The following is a 22,758-nucleotide window of genomic DNA, read 5'->3' as shown; positions in this document are numbered from 1 at the left end:
CCATAACACTTTTTTTCCCTACCTATGCTGATAGCCTTGTGAGGCTATATCAAGGTTACCCTAGTCGGTTTGAGCTCTCGGGGCTCAAACCGTAGGTGTTGCTAAACCCTAGCAAGACCAGTGTTTTTGCAGAATCTACCAGATCGAAAACGCGACCTACTGAGAGGATCCGACAAGAAGTTCAGTGGCCTACCATAACACTACGAACTGTGAAGGGCGCTTTAAAAATCTAAATGTATTTTATTAAAAAAAAATTTCATTATGTTACGTAGCTCACAAAAGTGGCAAATACCTATATACAAAAATGATTAGAAAAATAAAAGATGTTGCCATAATAATTTATTTATTGCTAGATTAATTAACATACAATGAAAACTTTTTAATAATTAATATAGGTAAACCTTTAATAGTCAATCCAATGACCTTATATACAACATACCAATCTTAAATGCAATCCAATTAAATTGAGTGCAAATATTCTTATTTTGCAAAATAAAGTTTCCAAACAAAAAAAAACCGTTTCCTAACCTATCAAATCTGATTAAACTCGTTAAACTATTAAAATAAATAAACAATATCTTTTATATTACAAACAATAAAATATTATTATGAAAGATCATCGATCGTAGATTCGATGTGAAAGATTTCCAAAATGAAACCAGTTTTTTATATCACGAATTGATTCAAATATAGACAAATAAAAAATCTAGTAACATCACACCCCGTACAAAACTGCAGCAGCTGTCTTCTATATCCAATATATGATCAATTTTTTAAAGCTACATATCATCAGATGCTTTACCAGTTAGTAAAAAAAACCAGTAATTAAGCTTAGTAGTAACACTGATCAGGGTTGAAGAATTTTTGTCGAGTCAATTTCTCCGTTGAAACTAAACTTTAGATAAATAATATGTATGTACATGTACCTTATCATTAAATCGCTTCAGGTCAGAACCGGACTGGCATTGAAACTACTGAACAGATGCGGATCGAGTACGTATGTCATGTTTAGAAATTTGTAATAATGAACATTTTGTAATTTTCAATAATAGGTAGATGCATAGAATATAGAACTGACGTGACTGAATTTATAAGCAGTATAAAATAAACGACTGTAGATTAAAGGATTAATATGTTATGAGAATATGTAAAAACACTAAGGCTAGGTTTTCACATGACAGCCGAATTCGAAGTAAAACTTCATTCACAAGTAGATGTTTAATATTTTTACAAATGATATGTAATAGAAATTATTAATTAATAAACTGTTCAAAAAAAGTATCCAATTTATTTATTTGGCCCTAGCACTTTATAATCAAGTGCACTTTTATTACGCGCTCAGATATAACTAAATTGGGACATAAATAAATCATGGTTTAGTTCTCACCACTATTCATAACAAGTAGACTCCTGGCATTACACACGCCAATAGGCTATGGTAAAAACACTACAGTAAATCTAATAATAAAAACCACAGAGATTATGAAATACCTAACTACATTTTATTAGTATACGCATATAGTAATTGCACATAAAATAATTTTAATAAAAGTTACATACTTATTACACATTTTTTTAACTATCTGCTTAAAAAATTGTGTAAATTTATAAATCCGTAGAAACTTAATACTCCTCAAAAAGTAGCGATTTGAATTCAATGTAATTTTAAATATAGCATTTAAAAATGCTTAAAACATAATTATCATTATCAAGTTAAGAATTAGATATTAGTTATATTACTAATATATAATTGACACTATGATATATTTCAAATGAAGTCAGCCAATAGGTAAGTTCATGTGTCCATGAATTTTAGTAAAATAAAGAAAAACAAAATCAACTCGCTTTGATACTAAATTCTACGGATTTAAAAGCCCTTTTTTATTATATTACTTTTTAAAACAAAATAAACTACTGTATATTAATATTATTTATATATTTAATAATGTTACGTTGCTATTAACTCGTTTACGATAACATTTTCAAACTTAACACGAGTATATTATATCTACCTCGCACTTAAAAAAAAATTAGATTGCACTAGTAAAAGACACCTCAACCATTTTGAGTCCCTTCAAAGACAATTAAAAAAAAGATTATTCTAAACAATTACATTAGTAAATTCTTTCTAGATTTCACACACTGGTTTTTGTCATTTTCGTTCAATTCTAATGTGACTCATATGTTTTCACGGACTTTTAACCCATTAATTACTTTCTTTGTTAATTTAAAGTTTCTTCAGGCTTAAACGTGTTATATTGGTGATTTAAATGTTTGGTATCTGTGTAAGTGTACAAGTGTGGGGAAATAAACTAAGGTCGCTGGACGTGGCATCTCAGGTTCTTCCAAAAAACCTCTGAAATCTTAGAAAATTTCTAAAATATTACTGGTAGATTATATTAAATTTGTTTGAGTTCATCCCAATGGTTTACGATTTCAAAGAAACGAAGTTCATTTCATTCCACTCCATTTATAATCTAACAAATGAGCCAATTGACATGAAAAAAAGAAGAAACTAGAGATTTCTCTCAATGAAATTCAATGGCACATTTTATTAATTATTAATAAAATCGTATTCTAACAACTATACTTGTGAACAATTAATGTTGTATCCCAATGCCCCAGTCCGTCAGACTCGGTGGCGCAAAAGTTAGAAAAAATCGTTTTCTGTTCGTCTGGGTGTCGAACTTCGGTATAGGTATTTATTTAACTCTATAAACACGTATATTATCAGTTTCTAGTTCCCATAGGAACATACAGGGACTCCTGATTTGTGGCCAGATCGCAGTCACTTTTCCTCGGTTTTTTGCTATTTATTTAATATGAGTTAGTACATTATTCCCTTTGCGACTTTGGTCACTGAACCCTTACACCGTATTTAAAAATAATTGATCTATACAAAACATACTTTATTTTAGATATTGTCAAATGAAAAACAGCCACAACCACTAACTAATTAAGTTAAATGAACAGTAAAAGACTTATAGTATGCATATTGTAACTGCTATAGTATCAGGCGTAGACGAATAACTATTAAAAGGCCTCTCAAATATGTTATTGCACTAATGTCATTAACGACAGTGATCTTATCATTTGTTTTAGTAAAAACAATTTTAGAAATTGCTGGAAGCTTTACATGACGTATACTTTAAGCTTTGGTATTATTTTGAATATCGGTTTAAACAATACTTTCCAATACGATCAATATCTATAAGATGTAAGATACACCTAAATTTTCTAATTATTAAACATTTCTCTTAGTATACTGATATTTTACAAAAACATTAACATCCGTATTGAAGCTACTTTATAAAGTAATAATTGACGACGGTGAAGCTAGCGGTCTAAGATTGTTTTATTAAAAAAAAAACATTTAAAGTCGACGCTCTGCTCGATTTTAATCAAAATTCTAAAGTGGTCTCTTTGAATAACTTCGCATAATAAATAAATTATCTCGAAATTTTCGTCGGATTTTAATAAAAAAAATTCCATGTACACTTCTCCTGAAAACTTGAAAAGAAATCTTGAATCATAGACCACTCGGACGCAGTTACAGCGAAAATGCAAACCCACAATTAATCCTTAATATAAACTTTAGTAAATAAAAACAATTAGGCATTAGATGTAAGTAACTGAGACTACATGATATTTATCGGTTTGTTTATAGAAACGATACACTATGTACCTACATGGACTGTGGGAGTCCTTTCTGCATAAGTACGTCCGCAACAGCTTTCCATCGCCAATTATTTAAATTGGCAAGTTTGGCAATTCAGGGCAAAGGCCAAGGAAGACCTGAAAAATTGATCGGCCCTCCGAGACCTGCGTCCGCTTCTAGAAGACTCATGATAACTGCCATTGCTGCTTCACCATTGCCGTCCATGACCAGGGGCGGCAGCGGGGGGGAAGGCAGCGGGGGGGAAGGCGGCGGGGGGGTGTCGCACAGAGTCGTCTCTTCCACCGACGGCGCCGGCGGGCTGATGGAGCTCACTGAACTCAGGGGCACGTTGTTGCGAACCTGATTTGAAGTGCTACTGTCGGTCCCGAGGATGTTGTCCACTAGCGCAACTTGCAGCGGAGAAAACTGTTCAGTGATATTATTAACGAGATATTATTAATATGTGTTATGCGTACAAAAACTTTTAGAAAGAATCTAAAATTGTATTTTTTTATTGATTTGGTGGGTGAACGAGCTCACAGCCCACCTGGTGTTAAGTGGTTACTAAAGTCCATAGACATCTACAACGTAAATGCGCCACCCACCTTGAGACATAAATTCTAAGGTGTCAGTAAGTATAGTTACAACGGCTACCCTACCCTTCAGACCGAAACGCATTACTGCTTCACGGCAGAAAAAGGCAGGGTGGTGGTACCTTCTCGCCACGTTCTCATCTTCTTAGATCGCGGCCGTGTAAATCTACTCGTGCATTGAAAATCACAAACTCTCAAAAATCAAAACAGTGAAGGAAAACTCATCCGATAATAGTATTTGTAACGTCAATAACTGCAAAAATTATTCTTTAAAGATTTGTAAAATAAAGTTGCTTCTAGTTGTCATCATCATAGATGTCTCTGATGCTAGAACTCGTAGATTCGATCGCGGCGTGTATCCACTATGTTTTGAGTTATCTAAATATCATTGGTACGTAACATATTATTCACTGTTGACGTCCTCCCAATAATCTACTAACATTGATAATAACGTAGGCAACAGTTGAATTTTTACCAGTTGCTTATTTGCCAACGTATAAGAATTAATAGACACAAGAAAACTCGATAAAGCGCTTTTTGAAGTGAAACTTCCTTATCGGCGTTGGAAAAAAATTTACCGTCACATTTTTCGGTTACGCGTCACATTTTTCCGTTACGCGCCATCTTTTAATTAACGGCTGTATGTTCTGAAGTATGGATGCGCATTTGAGAAACCGACCTCATGTCTCAAGGTGGGTCACGGAATACATTTTGTAATTGCAATAATCCCAGGTAACCCACTTAATATCACGTGGACCGTGCTATTATTGTTATTACGTAAAATAATAGGAAGAAAAGTACCAGGGTATTATGATATCAAAGAGATGTATTATTATAACTTTACTCTGACGTACAGCCTTCTTTATTAATTAACGGCTGTATGTTCTGAAGTATGGATTCCGATTTGAGAAATTGACCTCATGTCTCCAGGTGGATTACGGAAATCATTTTGTAATTCCAATAATCTCAGGGAGCCCACTTAATAATATCACGTGGACCGTGCTATTTATTACTGTTATTACGTAAAATAATAGGAAGAAAAGTACCAGGGTATTATGATAGCAAAGAGATTTATTAATAATTAACGGCGGTATGTTCTGAAGCATGGTTTCGGATTTGAGAAATCGACCTCATGTCTCAAGGTGGGTCAAACTTCACGAACCTCAGGAACCCCATTTAACACCACGTGGACCGTGCTATTATTATTAATTTATAGGAAGAAAAGTACCAGGGTATTATGATATCAAAGAGATGTATTATTAAAATGCTGTAATAATCTTAGTAGCAAAAAGGTAAAGTGAAATAATTGTATTATTTGTATTCATGTCTATGATAATAAAATCCTTTTGTTTAAACTTTATCTAATTTAACTTTATTTAACCAATTTCTAGAAAGTTGCATGTAGATCATTTTTCGAAAAATAAGGCCATAAACAAGTTTCACTTCTTACGTGTGTACACTAGTACACGCACACATTTTTTAACCACTGTAACCCTTTAAGCGACTAACCTGCTGATTGAAGACGGCGTCTTGCAGCAACTCGGTCGGCAGGTCGGGCGAGTAATCAGTCGACGACCGCCGCAGAGCCTCCTCGGCGATGGCGCTGCCGATCTTATGGGACTCGACTTGCGAGTCTATGAGGCGCTGCATCTCGACGTCCGATTCTGAAAGCCCACGAGACCACTGCAGCATTACTGACGCAACGTCATATCTCGACGATATTTCTTTAATGTTGTATCTAATAAAATAACTTTCTTATCATCGAAATAGTTACAACATTAACACTTAATCATTTATAATCCTTTTTTCGATGAACAATCGGTGACATTGTCAGGTATCACCGACCTGTCAATCTCTACCAGGAATCAATGTCATGTTTTCTATTCTGAAGGATAACCATTATCACAATCCAAGTGATATTTCGATCTCATGTTTAGCTGGATTCTATGCGCTATATATTTCTATTCTACACCCGGTTAAATTATCATGACCTAGCTCTTGAGTTCTTTCCGATCCTAAATCCTAGAAATGTAATGTATTGTGTTGAGTTGTTAGTAAATGAACGTGGGCTGTGTTTATTGTTATGAGATATTTATTTTATCCTTATCTGACAAATTGAGAATTAATATAAGAGAAATATAAAATTGATGCGTTTCTTTTGGCGGCTGAATTTGAAAGAGAGTTGGTGTCATGGCGGACGTCGCTCGCTGACATTTTGACGTTCAGAAATTGAACAATTATATTTTTTTTAATAATTGAACAATGGAAATTACTTTGCTTGTAAATATCAAACGCTGCTTGCGTCGTGTCTTGCTGCAGCGACACCTGGGACTCCGACACGACGGTGTTGTTGGCCACTAAGCACTCGACGTCTTTCGTCCACGGATTTCTGAAAACGAAGACACATTTTTAAAAGAAATGAATTACATAATGCAGAAGAAATAATATTCTTAATGACGTGGTATATAGGTTATAGTTTAATAACAAAGAGATACGAGTATGGAGTAGTTTTGTTATTGTATAATGTTATTTTTGTTTGTAGATTTCCTAGTAGCCCCTTTTCGTTGTGCTCAATGTATATAGGGTAAAGCCGAGATAGATGCCCCACTTTTTGAAATAGTCATGTAATTTTGAAAATATTAATTTTATACGAATAATTTCTATTAATGTAGTTAGCTCAATCCTTTATGTTTAATTAGTATTAATTTTTTTAAACCTATCAAATACAGATTTTGCAGAAAATCGTTTTTCGTAGAACCTTTTTTTGGAGGATAGATGCCTACCTGTATGGATAGTTGCCCCACCAAGAAAATACTGAGTAGGATAGATGCCTGCAGTGCAGGATAGATGCCCTTTATGCCGTGTAAACGAAAAAACCAATCCAAATATTAAGAAGTTCTATTCCTAACAGAGCAATTGTCTCCAAGAAACATGGGTTATAATAATAAAAAATATTTTGTGTTTTTTAAGTCTTTCAATGTTTATAATTAAAAGATAATTCTCATATCACGCAAATGATCATAATTAAATTTTTAAAGCGTTAAGTAAGCGTAAGCTAAACTACAATTTATTTAGTTTCAACATGCATTATCCTATTTTTTTATTAAATTAAATTTTACAAATATTTATTCAACAAAAATATAAATTCTTAATTGTTTATAAAATATTCACATTAAGTGTCACACATTGTACATTGCAAAATCATATTTTTTATATTAAATTAACAAAATAAAGATATCTTTATTATTTTGTCAAATTGAAGTTTAACTGGATAGTGCTTTCAATTTTCCACATCTTCTACATCATGTAGCTAGTTCTGAAACATTAAACATTGAATCCAGTCGGATTGCGACTTCGTATTTTTATAGTTTTCAAAACATTCAATGCAGATATATTTACATGCGTTTTAGGTTTATCCCTTAGATTTCTTTAGGGGCAAATCTATTGTTTTATTTCCTTTCATCTTATAGTTAAGTGGATTGTCTTCATATTCGCTGCTTGAACTGTAAATCATTTATTTGTGTTTTATGTTTTCGTGCCATATTTCAGCTATATTCTGAAATGGCAGAGTATAGAGGGATAGATGCCCCTAAAGGCACCTATACCCCAAAAAATCAGGGCAACTATCCTTTTTGATAAGGATAGATACCCAATTTTTTTGTAAATAAATTATAAACATAATAGCATTTATTTACACCTAGATGCAGACTCAATGAATCAATATATTCACGTAGTAAAAAATATAATTGAATTTTACACTAATTATAAAGTTATACCTCGCTAAATATTAACCTTTAAATCTTTGACGTGTTCGTGAAATTCCGCGCGGAGAATATTACATGCACGAGGAAAACACTTCGTCACCACGCGATTCTCAAATGGTACATAAGGTATAGGATGACTGTGGTTCCTACTTATTCAATAATTTTTTTGTTATGAGTGCGGGAAGTTAGGTTTTTAGAACATGAGGCATCTATCCCGCTGCGGCATCTATCCAGGTTTTACCCTATATTGTCGCGAAAGAAAGAGGAGAAGAAATACCTTAACCCTTATTACTTATAACAAAACCCTTATAAAAATTCTAGAATTGTTCAGTGGTGGTGGCAAATCAATGCAAAAAAGTATGACAAAAACTTTATATGTAAGTGTAAATATTTTAAGCGTATATGTTGAAAAGGATTTGTTTTCGGGGGGAAACGAACACATCCATAAAATAAGCCTAAATTAAACTGATTATAGAGAAATTCATTCATATAAGATTACATTATATTTGTAAAAAAGAAACTCCTCCGCTGGGGATGGAGGGCGGGGCATGTCGGAGTTGAACCGACTAAAACCTCCTGTCGCTCAACAACTAGCATCCAAACCTCGCATGAGACAGAACTCATGAAAAGGCAAAGGGGGGAAAGTGAAGCGTTTAGTGCGGAGCACATCTCTCCCATCACCCTCCCCCTCGGGACGCCGGACTGGCAGTCTTCGGCGACACGACCACCAGTCCTCTCGGTCGGCAGGCTATCCGAAGCCCGCCTAGATGGCGCCGGTTAGAATGGTCTACCCTCGGAATACCCCGCTGGGTCAGAACCAGCGTGGGTTGAGGATAGCCGGCCTTCCATCACCCGGACGCTGTTGCATAAAACGCGTGCAGAGCAGCTTGCACGTCGTCTTCTTAGGTCCCCTTCGCCGGTCCCCAGGCCGACATGTGAGAGAGAACCGAAACACTTAGAGGGCAGGGCTTGGGCGAGATCCGCCTCCCTGGCCCCCGCTCGACGGCGGCGGGCCTGCGCGTCTCGCACGCGCCCCGCCGCCTCCTTCTGCGAGATGGTGCACTCGCAGAAGTCGAGCATCGTCTTCCACGACTCGTCGTCACCGAGCATTGATGCCACAACACCCGGTAACGACAAGTCGTTTCCTATTTTTGCGACAAGGACACGGCGCCACCCCTCCCATGCGGGGCAGGCGACGAGCGTGTGCTCCGCCGTGTCCAAGTCGCAACCACAATGGTGGCACTCTGCCGTCAGCTCGGCTCCGATCCGGTGCAGGAACTCACCGAAGCAACCATGCCCAGTGAGCACCTGCGTGAGCCGGAAAGTGAGGCGTCCTCTGTCACGATTCACCCAATTCACAAGAACCGGGCGAATCGCCTCGACGGTCCTACGACCAGCCGAAGGATCGGCCAGCCGTCTGGACCATGACTCCAGCGATTAAGCCTACATTATTGTTTTAATTACTTCTGTATAAAGAATACGTGGAAAACATGTTTCTTGTTTCGTTTCATTTTTTTTTTACTTTATTCAAATTTATTTTGTTACTAGCTGACCCGGCAGACTTCGTAGTACCTCAATCGATAAATAAAAGACCTAAACTTTTGTATAAAATAAACTTGAAACAAACAAAAGTAATCCGTCCGGGCAAAAGGAGTACGTATTTTAATCGGGCAGACAGCGTTCACAAATGTGTGCCTCGTCGTCTTCTTCATCTACTCCGGCACAGGAATCGTGTGCCCAACCATGGCAAATACTGCAGATAGTCCAACCCTTGGTTGACTCTTAGTATAAGTAACCACAATAGACGCAGGCCCAGTCACCGTCCTCCTCATAAGATGAACTATATTCCGATTCGATTTCTTTGGCGAGTCTTTTAGCTTGACGCTTGTTTTCAGTCCTTTTTATCTTCTTATTTCCAACTTTATGTATTCGTTTTTTATCCTTTTAAGTCTTCTGTCCATCAGTCTTCATCCGCTTCCGTTCGTCCAAAAGTTCATCTCGCAACTGCTTCCGAGCGTATATTGTATATGGATGGTACATACGTTCTATGGCTATGCTATGCATAGCTCTTGCGGCTGATGTCGGTTCTGGGCCAATCTTCTCCTGCCATGCCAATTTCTTCATTAAGTCGGCTATCTATATGATTTCGCTGAGCCAACTGATAAGCTTATTACACGAAATTATTTTCCTGTTAACCGTGCTTCCATAGATTTCACACATTGCGCCAACTCATTTTCTTGTTTTGCTGTAAAAACAGTTTTGAATCGTCACAAATGCTTTTTCCCATACTAAGTTGTTACCGGAATCAGTGTCGTCATCCACAGTATCACGAGCTTTTCTTACACGGCGGCGGAACATTATACTAGGATGCACTAAAAGTATCGGGAATGGAATATTTCCACTGTTCCTGTCATATTAAAATCTTTTTAATTGAAACTCCTTGGTTTTAAAAATCGAATACCATTTATTTATTTAAAAAAAGATTCTCGGTCTTGTTACGAGGTTTTGTCAAACTTTGTTTAGTCGTTGAGAAAATGGAATTGACTCGAGAAAATTCAAGAGCGATGATTTATTATGACTTTCGAAGTGGTTTAACACAAAAACAGTGTGTTGACCGGATGATTTCTGCATTTGGTGATGAAGCCCCATCCAAAACCACAATTTATCGCTGGTTTGTTGAGTTTCAACGTGGACGTGTCAAGCTCAGTGATGATCCCCGTCAAGGTCGTCCAAAAACTGCAGTCACCCAAGAAAACGTTAATGCTGTGCGTAAGCTGATTGAGGAAGATCGACATGTGACATATCGCGAAATTCAGGCAACTTTAGACATTGGCATGAGTCAAATACAAATAATCTGGCATGAACAATTAGGTGTAAAAAAGTTGTTTTCTCGATGGATACCGCATTCGCTCTGTGAAGAGCAAAAAATGGCTCGCGTTACTTGGTGCGTCAAAACTCTCGAAAGATTTCACGCAGGATCCTCAAATGCTGTATACAACATTGTATCAGGTGACGAATCCTGGATATACGCGTACAAACCCGAAACAAAAAACCAGTCACGAGTTTGGGTGTTCGAAAATGAGTTAAAGCCAACAAAAATTGTTCGTTCACGGAGTGTTGCAAAAAAAATGGTGGCCACGTTTGTCTCCAAAACCGGCCATGTTACGACTATTCCTCTTGAGGGACAAAGAATGGTTAATGCAAAATGGTATACTAGCATTTGTTTGCCACAGGTCGTTTCTGAACTCCGTAAAGAGAACTGCAACCGCCGCATCATCCTCCATCACGACAATGCGAGTTCTCACACCGCGCACAGAACAAAAGAGTTTTTAGAGCAAGAAAACATATAATTATTAGACCATCCGCCGTACAGCCCCGACCTAAGCCCTAATGATTTATATACTTTCCCTAAAATAAAGAATAAATTGCGTGGACAGAGATTTTCATCACCTGAAGAAGCTGTGGACGCCTACAAAACGGCCATTTTGGAGACCCCAACTTCCGAATGGAATGGTTGCTTCAATGATTGGTTCTATCGTATGGAAAAATGTGTCAAATTTCGCGGAGAATACTTCGAAAAGCAATAAATACATTTTTAAATAATAATGTTGTGTCACTTCGTTAATTCCCGAAATTTTCAGTGCCGCCCTCGTATGTAGCAGAGGCTCGAGGAAGCCCCATCTTGTTATTAAGAACCCATAAAACCCAGAACTTCAAGGTCCCATTTGCCACGATCTGTTTTTCGTTTATAGTTCCGAACCATTGTATCTGAGAAAAAAACTTTATGAGAAAAGCAACGATATATCTTGCTAATGTAGAAGTTACAACAATATGTACTTATACTTTTTTTATACCACTAAGTCGGCAAAGAAGCTTACAGTTCGTCTGATGGAAAGCGGTTACCGTAGCCTATGGACGCTTGCAAACCAGGTTGCGATACTATCGATAGGTAAGTAGGTACACAGAAGGTATTATTTAAACCACAAGGAAGGGGCAAAACGGGATAGTATCCCGTTATGCCCCGATCATTGTGTCCCGACCCACATGTAGTCAAATAAGTTGAAGCAATTCTAATATTAAATCTTACCGGCGCAAAAATCTAATCTGAATTTAAAGTGTTATAGTACTACAACACGCAGAGGATTAAAACATTATATTAATTCAAGTACTTACATGTCTGCACATCAGTTTCTTAACCAAAAACCGGATAAAACTCTTACAAAATCAGTTTTTTTTCCTATACAACGCAAAAAGGAGATCCAACACGTTCGCTCTGCTCGGACGCACTTGCGCAGTCTGAATTTCGTGCAAATGGCGCTGTTATCGGTCCAAACACGATTACCATTCATGGATACAAGCTTACTTCCCGTCCTGCCCCGAACTTCATCTTGCCCCGGTCTCCAATGTTATTGGGGTAATGTTTCCAGGCCGCAAGCCGAAATGCAGTTGTTAAACATCACGGCATTTACTGTTAACTAGTGCTCATCCAATGATCGAAATCAAGCCATAATTTTTATAATCGCAGCTCAACCTCAAGATTCCGATTCTCTAATGTATTTCATTTTTTTGTGGTTTCGTTAAAAACTTTTTTTTTATTGCTTAGATGGATGGACGAGCTCACAGCCCATCTGGTGTTAAGTGGTTACTGGAGCCCATAGACATCTACAACGTAAATGTGCCACCCACCTTGAGATATAAGTTCTAAGGTTTCAATATAGTTACAACGGCTGCCTCACCCTTCAAACCGAAACGCATTATTGCTTCACGGCAGAAATAGTCAGGGTGGTGGTACCTACCCGTGCGGACTCAGAAGAGGTCCTAACAACAGCAAAAAAAAAAAAAAACATGTGTGCTATTCACACGTCGTAGAAGTAAAACCTTCAAAAATTAAAATAGAATTATCCTAAATATTTAAGTGTAAAATTTTGTCATTAGTGAATAATTGTAAATCATCTTTTATAGTATGAGGTACTTATAGTATGAAGTCTGTGAATTGATATTTTAACTTCACGTATAATCCTAAATTAAAATTCACTACTAGAGGTTTCATACACACGTTAATATTAAAAAATCTCACAGATGGCGCTGTATTAAGCAAATACTACACTGAAAACGTCTAATGTGTTCTATCTCATTCTCTCGCCGGCTGAATCCTATACATTTATGTCTTTGTGTCTCTATGGACTTATTTTTTCGTTTCATCGAGTCTGAAATCACAACGATTCTAAAGAAGTTTCACTTCAGATATAAACTGAGGAGCAAATAGTACTTTTTTTTTTTTTCGTGTAGAGGGCCGAACCTCCGAGGTCCCCGCGCAAAAGGGGCGCGCGGGGTATGTGAGACTCAACGCTCTGCATGGTGTTGTGAGCAGACCGCGGGCCCAAGGATCTTAGGGCCCACCCACTAAACGACTCCCCTGCACTCTTACACCCGACGTCCGATCCCCTCCGAGGTCAGAACCCGGATGAGGTAGGGGGGCTACCGCGGTCAACACTACAACCAGACGGCGCGACTCACCCCAAGGACGCCCAGCCGACGGAGCCTTCGAGGCGAATCGAAGGCTCTGAAACGTCGGCCGTCTCGGTACGGCAGCCCGTCGGGCCGCCCAGACGGTGCCGCTGGTGTCCCGGAATACCCCGCTGGACCAGAACCAGCCTGCCGGATCGGGACGCGATACATCGTCGACCGGTCGCTCTATTCACTCCACGGCAGCGCGCTAGAGTGCTGGTAGCGCGCCGCGCGGCCTCACCCCCTCAGGTCGCTCCTTGACCTTCACCGGGGGGAGGCCGCTACCTACAGGGGCCGGGACGTACGGGCGTATTCCCGCCTCCGGCCCCCGGCTCGACGGCGACGGATCGGTGCGGAAAGGGAAGAGCTCTCCCTCTCTCGCTCCGCTACCTCCTTCTGCGAGATGGTGGACTCGCAGAAGTCGAGCATCGCCTGCCAGGACGCGTCGCTGCCGAGCATCGTAGCCACGACGCGCGGCAGCGAGAGGTCCTCTCCTATGACCGCGACGAGGGCGGCGCGTTGCTCGTCGAATCCAGAGCAACGCGCCAATGTGTGTTCCGCAGTATCATCCTCGTCGCGGCCCGCGCAGTGGTGGCACTGCGCCGTCGGTTCCCTTCCGGCTATTTTGAAAAGGTACCGGCCAAAACAACCATGGCCGGCCAACATTTGCGTCAGCCGGAAGGTGAGGCATCCGCGGTCGCGGCCCACCCAGTCCGCGAGAACCGGGTGGACCGCCTCGACGGTACGGAGGCCGGCCGATGGATCCGCCAAGCGGCGAGACCACGCCTCCAGCACGGACCGCCGAGATTGGAGCCTCCGCGCTCGAACTACTCCTTCGCCGGGGCGCCCTTCCCCCCGAGAGCGGAGGTCGCTACGCCACCTGTAATCGGCAGCGAGCGCCTCCGCCTCCATGTCCCAGGGTGGCGCCCCGGCGAGCAAGCACGCCGCCTCGAAGGAGACGGTGCGGTATCCTCGGATCGCCCTGACCGCGATCGCGCGCTGCGGACGTCGCAGCGCCGCAACGTTCTTGCGGGTCAGGGCGTGGCACCATACGGGAGCACCGTATAGTGCCATCGACCGCACCACCCCCATGTAGAGGCAGCGCGCCACTTGATCGGGACCCCCGATGTTTGGAAGAAGCCGGCTCAGAGAGCCGGCCGTCGCCATCGGTCGAGGGCCCAACTTCTCAAAGTGAGCGCGGAAATTCCACTGACCATCCAGTTCAAGGCCGAGGTACCGAAGACCGGTTACCCCAACCCCGACGCGGACGCCTCCGATCACGAGGTGGGCACCCAGAGGCGGCGCTCGTCCCGGCCCGTGAAACAACAGGGCCTGGGTTTTGTCGCGCGCCACCTCGAGCCCCAACCGTCGGATCCTAGTGACGACGTGTGCCACGCCTGCGCACGCCAGACGGGCAGACTCCCGGTAGTCCCTCCCCGGAGCTACGACCAACGTGTCGTCAGCGTAACAAATTATGCTCAGCCCGGGGAAGGGACCCCGTACGACGCCCCGCAGGACCCAGTCGTAGCCGATGTTCCACAGCAGGGGCCAGGACAGACCCCTGCGGAACACCGCGCTCGAAGCGCGGGGAAGCGGTACATCGCCCCACCGTGTCCGATGCACTGGATCGACCTGCCCTGTCGGCGGAGGTATGCGGGGACGCCGTGATACTCCAGCGCCCCCGCGATCACCGACCAGGGCAGGGTGTTGAAGGCGTTCCTTACATCTAAGGATAACGCCACCCCGCCCCGGGATACGGCCTCATCGGAGAGGGCACGCACGCGCAGAATTTCGTCTATCGTCGAGCGGCCCTAGGAGGAAATAGTACTGAGGTAACTGTTTTTTTCTCTTCTGTTCGCTAGGTTATGTATGTATCACACGTACTTGAACGGTTTGAAGTGGGTTTGTATTCTGGCCATCGAGCCGTTCTTCCTGCGGAAGCAGTAGGGCGGGGTGTGGAGCGCGTCGCGCTGCAGCAGCGCGGCCTTGTGCGTGCGGGCCACGGCGCCCAGCTCCGGCCCGTGCACGTACTCGTACAGACTAGTGCCCAGCAACTCCTGGGGCAAGAATCCTAGCGCGAGAGTCACCCTGGAATGTACGAGACACGTTTTGGACAATGCGTGCTCTAATTTTAGAATTTACAGTCGAATTTATATCTATTTTTGGAGAAATTACACAAACTATTACTCAATATTAAGCCTATTACTCAATTTAAGGTAGGCAGCGGCCTGGCTCTGCCCCTGGCATTGCTGAGGTCCATGGGCGACGGTAACCACTCACCATCAGGTGGGCCGTGTGCTCGTCTGCCTACAAGAGCAATAAAAAAAAACAATTTACACTTAGTTATACAGAAGATTAGATAAAACATAATAATATTACATTGCCTATCACCACTTAAATTTTCCTGTAAATGTCCCATTCATGTACGCTATTTGTTTTAAATTAGTGTACAAAACTCACCGCTGATCAACAAACAAGAATTTCCCGTCGGTAGTGTGTCGTGAGACGTATTGCAGGTGTCTGGTTTGAGGCATGGATGTCGGAGAGTTCGTGGTGGGAGCTAAACCACCCAAGGTTCGGCCCACTGCCACTAGACACGACATGTTGCACGCTTCACTCTCCTCTCCCCCTTCCGCACTGGCACCGTCACACATCTTCGTTGGCGCCCACGATTTTAAATAACCTAAAGAATGGGCTAATTAAGCCTAGTTTTGCGGTCAATAGCTTTATTAACAAAATAAAGTTCGCTTAAATAATGTTCGCTCAGCGAAAGGTCGCGTGCAGCGCAGAGCCGCATCAGCATAGCAATGGAGAATGAGTGTTTACCTGTGCATTGCACGACGCAGTATTTTTTCTCGTGAGAGTGTTTCTTCCGCATCTTGGCCACTGGCTCCACCTCCTCCTTGACTGGCTGCGGGGGAGTTTCGACTTCTTCTGTGTCTAATTTGCACTTGATCCGACAGAAGAACGACCGACGTGCCCCCGGACCGAACCTGGACGCGCCGGCTACTACGTCCGCTTTCAATGGCAACATCGCTACAAATAATTTTATAGACAATGAGTAAACGAACAAGCAAAGTAAAGCATTCATTGTATTGTACTTCATATAGAAAAGTTAAGTGATTTTTATTAAATAATGCAAGGGAAGCATCGAGTCAAAGGTATTATTTTGTTGCTGTTAGCTAGTTTATATGTATAACATAATTCTTCAGAATATTAATGACTATATTTAAGTTTTTACAGAGTTTCTCTCATTTGGTGATAAATGCTATTATAAGTGTGTAAAACCTATCTATCTACTTCTTCAATGAAATAATCGTACATGCGCATGGTTGCCTCGACCTCGTATCTCTACTCTAACTGATTTTCATTAAATTAGAATACCTACTTAATTAATATCACAGAAAAGAGAAATAGATCTTCGAATCTCCGTCGTAGTTGCTTACAATGGCTTTTTTTAGAAAACTGAAAGTGAACCAATGAGCAATAGAGAGGATTAAGGTTAGGATTTCGCTGCGCGACCGAATCAGAAGCAAGGAGATTTGCAGAAGAACAATAGTAACCGACATATTCGGACGAATTGCCGATGACCTTATGTAGTATCTACTTAGGCAACTTAACTCGAAGTATTTGAGCATAAACCGAACAAGTTGCAAACCACACTCGTGAAGTAGTTCCGTCTCACCTCTAGTTCAAGGTCGACTATCATAAATACCAGCTGCTTCCATTCGAGCCTCCCCAGAGACCTACCGTTCATATCAACGTGGATCACTGTCTGTTCTACGTACTTACCATATCTAGGAAGAACTGTTTGGTATGGGACAAACTTCGTATACCAACGCTAGTCGCCGTTTTGAATTTCATTCCTACTATCTAGATGTCTTGATGGTCCCTCCTCACATAATAATGCCGGACTAACGCCGGACTAACAAATAAACTATTTTATTTTAAAACTCCGTACCGACACTTAAAGAAAACTACAATGTTTTGGTTATATTTTATGTACCTATTTATAATAAAATAACTGGATAACAAGGTGTCCGACATGGCTAAGGTATGAGTAACGAAACCCAATAGTTTGAAAAATGTCAGTCGTACACGACTGACATTGCCAAATTGATAAGGTAGATATTTTACACTAAGGCAGCGACCCAGCTGTGGCTGGGGCATTTTTTTTTTTTTTTAACGCCCCGTTAACTTTTCCCGTGATAAGTTCGTAAAGAACTTGTGTTACAGGTACCAGATAACGGAAATAAATATAAGATTTTTATTATACACATACACATATATTTTAATATACATCCATAACCCTGGAAAAGACATTTATATTCATCATACAAATATCTACCCTTGGCGGGATTCGAACCCGCAACCCCCTTGTGTAGTGACCATGTCACTTACCACTACACCAGACGGCCGTTAGTTCGAAGACGGTGGTAACCTTTTGCCACGAAATGTGCTGCCAAGTCGCTTTTATTCGACAGCTATAACCATATGTATGATATATTATACTCAACAGAAAATTCGACGTTTTTCAAATGGTAATATTTCATTAATGGATTAGTTGAAATTCCTAAGAAGGTCTTTGACAGCGTGCATTAATTCAAATACACTCAGAAGTTAATATTTAGTGATCCTGTCAGAAGTCTCACGTGTACTCACTTTTTGCGTCGATGAGTCTTTCTCGTGGACTAAGGTCTGACGATGATAGTTGTTCCTTTACTTTAGCGACGTCCTTTGGATGTAAAATGTCGAACAGGCTCTGGCCTAATAGTTCCGACTAAAATTAAAGCCCATTTGCATCATTTACAGTTATTAAAATGTTGGTAGTATTCAGTTAACCCTTAATCAAGCTAACAGTATTTTCCACTTTTTATTCACTTCATAACTTATTAAGCCTGTCTTCCATTAAATATCAAATTTTTGTTCAGCGTTTGTCACTTTATCATTACTACTTTTTTGTGTAATATCGTTTAATTTCCTTAATGAATTCGTGTGAAATAAATTATCTTTCTCATTCCAAATCGAAATGATTACGAATTTTGGTGGTCGTGTATAATAAATACCTTCAGTCTTATATTTTATAGTGTTCTTTATACCAACCAAATATTACGTACACACCGGCGCTTTTGTATAGTCCTGATTAAGGGTTAAAAGTTAGACATAATTGAGCACATACTTGATCGTAATGAAGTATATTTTTGACCGAAGCCGAGACGTAAAGTAACCTGCCGCGATCGCATCCCACGACGAGCAAAAAGCAGTCGTGAGCCGCCTGGAGTATCAGTGCGTTTAGTTCTCGCTCAGTGAGGTAAGTGGGACAGGGCCGGGCCGTCAAGGGGCAGGCCGAGAGCGCGCCGCGCACCGTCCTCAAGTGTTGAACGGCCATGCGGAGGACTGTCAGCTTGTCCAGCTTCCGAGCCATGGCTCCGCACATCGGTATCATGGCGCTCAGTTCCGATATAAAAGTGTTCATTTTATCACGTCGCCGTTTTTCGATCTCGCTATGATTTTGTCTGCAGAATACATATTATTGTATTGATAAAAGAATTCAAATGTATTTGGTAACTATTCAGGATCGTACGAAGACTTACTTCTTGTCGGGAGTGCCGCGCGTGGTCGCCGTGGTTGTAGTTGTTGTGGATCTTGAATCTTCTTCGTCGTCATCATAAGCGCTTCCAGTTCCACTATTTAACAAATGTGGTAATTAACAGTATCAATCAAATCAAAAAAAATTTATTCAACATAAATGAAAGTACATACTTGTTGAACGTCAAAAGAACTACCGCCAATTCACAAGAACTAGCCTCCGTCCTGAGAAGAATTGGCAAGAAACTCAGCGGGCATGTCTTTTTTTTGAAATATGAATTCTTTACAATGAGTATTATAACGTAACAATTACTACAATATTGAAATGCCCGGAGCGAGCGACTCATTCCCACTTTGTGCAATCTTCTAGATAATCATTGACTTTATAGTAAGCTTTATTGCACAGATGTTCTTTAATAGTTTTCTTAAACCTATATAATAATATGTAGGTTCTGAACATCTTGTGGATGTGGGATTTTGTTGTACAGGCGAGTACGGTAATAGAAAGCACTACAATATACAGACTAGGTAAAGGCGTGCGCAGAACGCGCTTCTTACTAAAGCGACGTGTTTTTGGTTAGCTTAGTAAAGTTAGTCACGCTTAGGTCTTTTAAAATAAATATTGAAATTTCTTCTATATTTGAATAGCCAGAAACCTAGCCCGAGATAACGGAGATACATTTCAACAGAGCTTGAATAATAACAGTTAAGGAAGGACACAGTTTTGTTCCACTACCTCTAGACCAGTGGTCTCAAACTTATTTTGTCTATTCCTCACTTTGAGAATAAATTATTTTTAGCGCCCCCATTTTGTCACCTACTTAAAAACCACTACAGCGAAAGTTCAGTAGGTGTCTAAGAGTCCTCCTAGATAAATTTATGAATTGCCTCCCAAGCCTCTACACATCGCTCCCATATTTTTACTGGGTCTCTTACCGCTCCCTTTTAGGCCTGCATCGCCCACAAGGGGGCGTTATCGCCCACTTTGGGAAAGGCTGCTCTGGACAAATATAATACTACTGTTTAATTTACTCCAAAATGAAATGAATGCAAAAAGCAAGTCAAACTCACTAGGACGATGGTTTCCGTTTACGAGTACTGTTGGTCCGAGTCCGCGGCGTGTGTCCGTGTGGAGACTGGCGCTGCGAGTCGCACGCCGATATCTCATAGTTTTCAGGAACGCTACATAATATAACGGCAACTGATGTAAAAATAATGAAATCAATATCATTATGTACGACCGAACCATTAGCAAGGTGATGCGTTTGGTACCATGTCTTCTGAGTCATACCTAACTAGGGCAGACGATATCACGATCTCTTTTCTACCAGGATTTATATACGAGTAAAATAATAACCGTGATGCCCGAGGTACATATGTACCTAGTCTTGCCATAAATACTGAGACAAAGAAAAAAAAATCGATTGCAAATAACATTTATTACTTTTACACTGTGTTAGTTTAATACATAAATATAAAATAGGGACTAGACGACGGCCAGTCTTCAGCTCTGATGAAGTCGGAAATGTTCGTTTCCAACCAAGACTGCGTAGACCGAGCTTTATGACCTGGCGCCGAGTCTTGGGGAAAGACCATTCTTGATTATTGAACATGGTGTTGTTAAGGGGCTTCACTACCTTCTCAAGAATGGTATCTTGATACACTTGAGCCGATGTTTTGATACCTTTTACACAAAAGTATGGCTCAGTCACTCCTTCATAGCTAATACCACACCAAACCATCACTGAATTCGGATAGTACCCACGTTGCACTCTGTCGACTAATTGGGAAGCTTCCTTAGAGCTTTGAGCATAAATACGGTCATTTTGTTTGTTAAAATGTAGCTCAATTGTAAAAAAATTCTCATTCGTAAACAAAAATTTTCTATGACCTCCCTTTGCGTACCGCTTCAGTAGTTGTTTCGATTTTACCACCCTATTCTCTTTAAAATTATCAGTTAAGAAATTACCAGTACGTCTCTTATAGGCTGCAAGTCCTAAGTCATCTTTTAAAATACACGACATGGTTCTAGGTGCTATCTTCATCTCCCGAGATAAAATCTTTTGCTTTCGGACAAGATTTCTTCGAATTCTTTCCCTTACTGCTTTGACCACCTTTTTCGTACGAACACTACGTTACGGCCAGATCGTTTTCTGTCACAAACAGAGGAAGTCTCATTGCACCTACTAATAGCCCGGTACACAAACATTTTACTAATACCAAGCGTGCGGAGTTTTAAAAATTGCATTTGGCTCCGTACCTACTTTGTGTACCTAGGCGGCACGGAAAATTTCGGGAATTAACGAAGTGACACAACATTACTATTTAAAAATGTATTTATTGCTTTTCGAAGTATTCTCCGCGAAATTTCACACATTTTTCCATACGATAGAACCAATCATTGAAGCAACCATTCCATTCGGAAGTTGGGGTCTCCAAAATGGCCGTTTTGTAGGCGTCCACAGCTTCTTCAGGTGATGATAATCTCTGTCCACGCAATTTACTCTTTATTTTAGGGAAAGTATAGAAATCATTAGAGCTTAGGTCGGGGCTGTACGGCGGATGGTCTAATAATCCTATGTTTTCTTGCTCTAAAAACTCTTTTGTTCTGTGCGCGGTGTGAGAACTCGCATTGTCGTGATGGAGGATGATGCGGCGGTTGCAGTTCTCTTTACGGAGTTCAGAAGCGACCTGTGGCAAACAAATGCTAGCATACCATTCTGCATTAACCGTTCTTTGTCCCTCAAGAGGAATAGTCGTAACATGGCCGGTTTTGGAGACAAACGTGGCCACTATTTTTTTTGCAAGACTCCGTGAACGAACAATTTTTGTTGTCTTTAACTTATTTTCGAACACCCAAACTCGTGACTGGTTTTTTGTTTCGGGTTCATACGCGTATATCCAGGATTCGTCACCTGATACAATGTTGTATACAGCATTTGAGGATCCTGCGTGGAATCTTTCGAGAGTTCTGAAGCACCAAGTAACGCGAGCCGCTTTTTGCTCTTCACAGAGCGAATGCGGTATCCATCGGGAAAACAACTTTTTTACACCTAATTGTTCATGCCAGATTATTTGTATTTGACTCATGCCAATGTCTAAAGTTGCCTGAATTTCGCAGTATGTCACATGTCGATCTTCTTCAATCAGCTTACACACAGCATCAACGTTTTCTTGGGTGACTGCAGTTTTTGGACGACCTTGACGGGGATTATCACTGAGCTTGACACGACCACGTTGAAACTCAGCAAACCAGCGATAAATTGTGGTTTTGGATGGGGCTTCATCACCAAATGCAGAAATCATCCGGTCAACACACTGTTTTTGTATTAAACCACTTCGAAAGTCATAATAAATCATCGCTCTTGAATTTTCTTGAGTCAATTCCATTTTCTCAACGACTAAACAAGTTTGACAAAACCTCGTGACAAGACCGAGAATCTTTTTCTAAAATAAATAAATGGTATTCGATTTTTAAAACCAAGGAGTTTTCAATTAAAAAGATTTTAATATGACAGGAACAGTGGAAATATTCCATTCCCGATACTTTTAGTGCAGCCCTCGTAATGCAATCACAGCGATTCGGTTCTCTTTGTCACCCCACTCTATTTTAATATCGCAAATTATTGTACAATGTATTGGCGCC

The 22,758-nt window shown here is 40.7% G+C and overlaps 1 protein-coding gene across 3 annotated transcripts in view; it reads right to left on the bottom strand.

Annotated features, from left to right (window-relative positions):
- Positions 1-326: 326 nt before the first annotated feature.
- Positions 327-22,758, bottom strand: part of Cycb (Cycle like factor b) — a 96,168-nt gene continuing 73,736 nt past the window's right edge. For 2 of the 3 annotated variants that reach the window (XM_062673307.1, XM_021347125.3), the window contains 10 exons: positions 20,184-20,294; positions 19,118-19,210; positions 18,703-19,039; positions 18,186-18,303; positions 16,350-16,559; positions 15,984-16,206; positions 15,408-15,611; positions 6,525-6,640; positions 5,761-5,915; positions 327-4,084 (listed from right to left, as the gene is read on the bottom strand). In XM_062673307.1, coding sequence (XP_062529291.1) covers positions 3,773-4,084; positions 5,761-5,915; positions 6,525-6,640; positions 15,408-15,611; positions 15,984-16,206; positions 16,350-16,559; positions 18,186-18,303; positions 18,703-19,039; positions 19,118-19,210; positions 20,184-20,294 — 1,879 coding nt within the window. In that variant the 3' untranslated portion in view covers positions 327-3,772. 3 annotated transcript variants of the gene reach the window in all.

Source organism: Bombyx mori, chromosome 1, assembly GCF_030269925.1.
Source record: "Bombyx mori chromosome 1, ASM3026992v2".
Taxonomy (NCBI): Eukaryota; Metazoa; Arthropoda; class Insecta; order Lepidoptera; family Bombycidae; genus Bombyx; species Bombyx mori.
This window is presented reverse-complemented; position numbering and strand designations above follow the sequence as displayed.